At 50.2% G+C, this 2,681-nt stretch overlaps 1 protein-coding gene across 1 annotated transcript; it reads left to right on the forward strand.

The window, feature by feature from the left end:
• Positions 1-689: 689 nt before the first annotated feature.
• On the forward strand, positions 690-1,415 carry LOC114315797 (uncharacterized). Its single transcript, XM_028262416.2, has one exon. The coding sequence runs from the start codon at positions 690-692 to the stop codon at positions 1,413-1,415; it is 726 nt and encodes a 241-aa protein (XP_028118217.2).
• The last annotated feature ends 1,266 nt before the right edge of the window (positions 1,416-2,681 follow it).

Here is a 2,681-nt window from a genome sequence, read left to right on the forward strand (position 1 = left end):
GTCTTCCCGTCATCCCTACCATGGCTAGCCTGGAGACCTCTCCTAGAGGGCTCCCCAGAGATACGCGAGACAAGCGTGTAAGAAGCACGGACCGCTCACAGAGTCCCGACAGGCACCAGTGACGAAAAGAGTCGCATAAGCTAAGAGACCAAGACGCCATCATTCAAAGGATGGTAGCGGAGATGGAGGCCCTAAAGCGGTAGGTTAAAGGGAAGGGTGTTGCTAGAGTGGGTAACCACAGTGAGCGCACCCAACCCTGTCGCTCGGGTAGCCAAAACTAGTAGCGGGCACCCTCCCTCTTTATCACCAGAAGTTATGGGGTTGGTGACTCTAACCCGCCGGCAAAGAAGTCTTGCACGCGAGACAGTAGTTACTGTCCCTCACGCCCATCGACGACATCGAGATATTCCTACTCCGCCTATTTGGAAGACCTAAGGGACGTCTTAGAAGAACGAACGAGCCGGCAGGAGGCGGAAAAGGTGCTAGCGTTGTAGCGGTTAACCCACGGAGGTCGCACCAGTGAAGAAGTTGTAGTGCCACCACTACGCCCAGCTGTACATGTCCCTTTGGACAGAGATTTGGTGAGGTTGAGTGCCACTCCCTTCTCTACGGACTTTCACTAGCCCAAGTTTACGCTCTACGACGGAAAAACTGATCCATACATGCACATGAGCCACTTCCGGAAGGTTATGGCTAGATACAGGCGTAACAATGCTCTTATGTGCCTTATTTTCCGGTCAAGTTTGGATGAGATGGGCCTGAAATGGTTCGAGAGACTATCGGAGGAAAGTAATGAAAGGTGGCAGCAATTGGTGGAAGCGTTCGTAACCCGATTCAAAACCAAAACCAAAACGCCGAAGGAAGTCGACCACCTTCTGAGCGTCAAGATTGAACCGGGCGACTCCCTCAAAGCATACAACGCCAAGTATTGGGAAATCTTCAACAAAATCCTTGATTGCCCAACCAACCTGGCAATCACCCAATACAAGCGCAGTCTTCCAGTCGGACATAGACTGAGGGACTCACTCGCCATGAACCAACTGACGACCATGGAACTACTAATACAACGCATCAATGAGTACATCCGAGTAGAGGATGATGCTACCGCGGCCACCGCAAAGGCAAATCCGATGGCAACGGACAAAAGGGTGGTCGGAAAGGTTCACGCGGTCGGACAAAAGGCAAACCGTCCGAGCAACCGCAAAATAGAATCAAACCGAGGTCGTTGCAACCGGGGTAAGGGTCATCGCAGTGACCAAGCTGACTATTCCCGTGATGCCGCAAAAGATGCGAAGAGAAAGTTGAACTCCCGAACAAGCATCACCACGGTTTTTAAAATCTCAATCTACCGTATCGTCAGCGAAATTTGTAACGAGTTGTACGTCCGGTTTCCAGCTAAGTTGGGCAATGCATAGAGGGGCTTCAATTCGCGATATCACTACACCTTTCATGGCGAGTGAGGGCACCGTAATAAGGACTGTATGCCTTTGAAACAACATTTAGAAGAGTTGGTGGCCACTGGCCACTTGGATCGTTACATTGACGGAGGCGTCAAGGCCGCGCCCCACGCTCCAGCTGAGCCAAATGGTTTGGCTACGCTAGAAGCACCCTCCCAAGGCGTGATCAATGTGATCCATGGTATCATCAAGCCAGCGCAGGTATGCGAGCTCCGAGTGATGATCAAAAAACTAGAGCATATAAGGGAACTCCTGTCAACCCAGCCCGTGGTCAAAAAGAGCAAAACCGAGGTGAAAGATATGCTCAGCTTTTCAAGCTGACATCTTGAACGAATTCAAACACCGCACAATAATGCTCTAGTGGTCACCCTTTGCGTCAGGGAGTTTGACATTAGGCGTATTCTAATCGACCAGGGCAGTTTGGTTGAAATAATGTACTACAACGCATTCAAGCAACTCAAGCTAAGTGATAAAGACTTGGCCCCAGCGACCTCACCACTGGTCGATTTCAACTTGCAACCGAAGTGGCCCATGGGAAAGATCATCTTACCAGTCAAAGTCGGATCTGTGGTCAAGTAGGTGGAGTTCTGGGTGTTGAAGGTGCCTTCCACATACAATCTGATCCTAGGCAGAGGATGGCTTCACGCCATGCAAGCGGTGGCTTCGACCTACCACCAAGTTATGAGGTTCCCCTCTGCTACGGGGGTAATTGAAGAGATTTGGGGTGATCAAGTCATGGCCAAGCAGTGTTTCGTGGCCATGAATGGGAGCCGAGTAGCCAAAGGCTTCATGCAAATGATCAAAGGATCGGAAGAGCAAAGTGTCCTGGATGATATGGGTACTAGGGCCGAAGAAAAGGCTGTTGAAGACTTGGTGGAGGTAAGGATCAACGAAGATAATCTTGAGAAGTTCTTTCTGTTGGGAACCATCCTGACTACCCAAGAACGGCTGGAGATGGTTGAGTTTTTTATGGCAAATATCGAACTATTTGCATGGACGCCTCACGACATGCTCGGCGTCGATCCAAACTTTATTTGCACCAACTCAACATCTTTCCGAATGCCCGGCCTGTCATTCAAAGAACGCGGAGATCAGCACTTTATCACACCAAGGTAGTGGCAGAAGAGGTCAAAAACTTGCTTAAAGCGAGGGCAATCCAGGAAGTGCACTTCCCTCGGTGGGTTTTCAATACGGTCCTGGTGCCAAAAAAGAACGACAAATGGC

This window comes from Camellia sinensis, chromosome 3 (assembly GCF_055761805.1).
Source record: "Camellia sinensis isolate YWXY chromosome 3, ASM5576180v1, whole genome shotgun sequence".
Classification (NCBI taxonomy): domain Eukaryota; kingdom Viridiplantae; phylum Streptophyta; class Magnoliopsida; order Ericales; family Theaceae; genus Camellia; species Camellia sinensis.

Bases quoted from the DNA above. Each gene is read 5' to 3' on its own strand.
- LOC114315797 (XM_028262416.2), top strand. From the start codon at position 690: ATGGCTAGATACAGGCGTAACAATGCTCTTATGTGCCTTATTTTCCGG.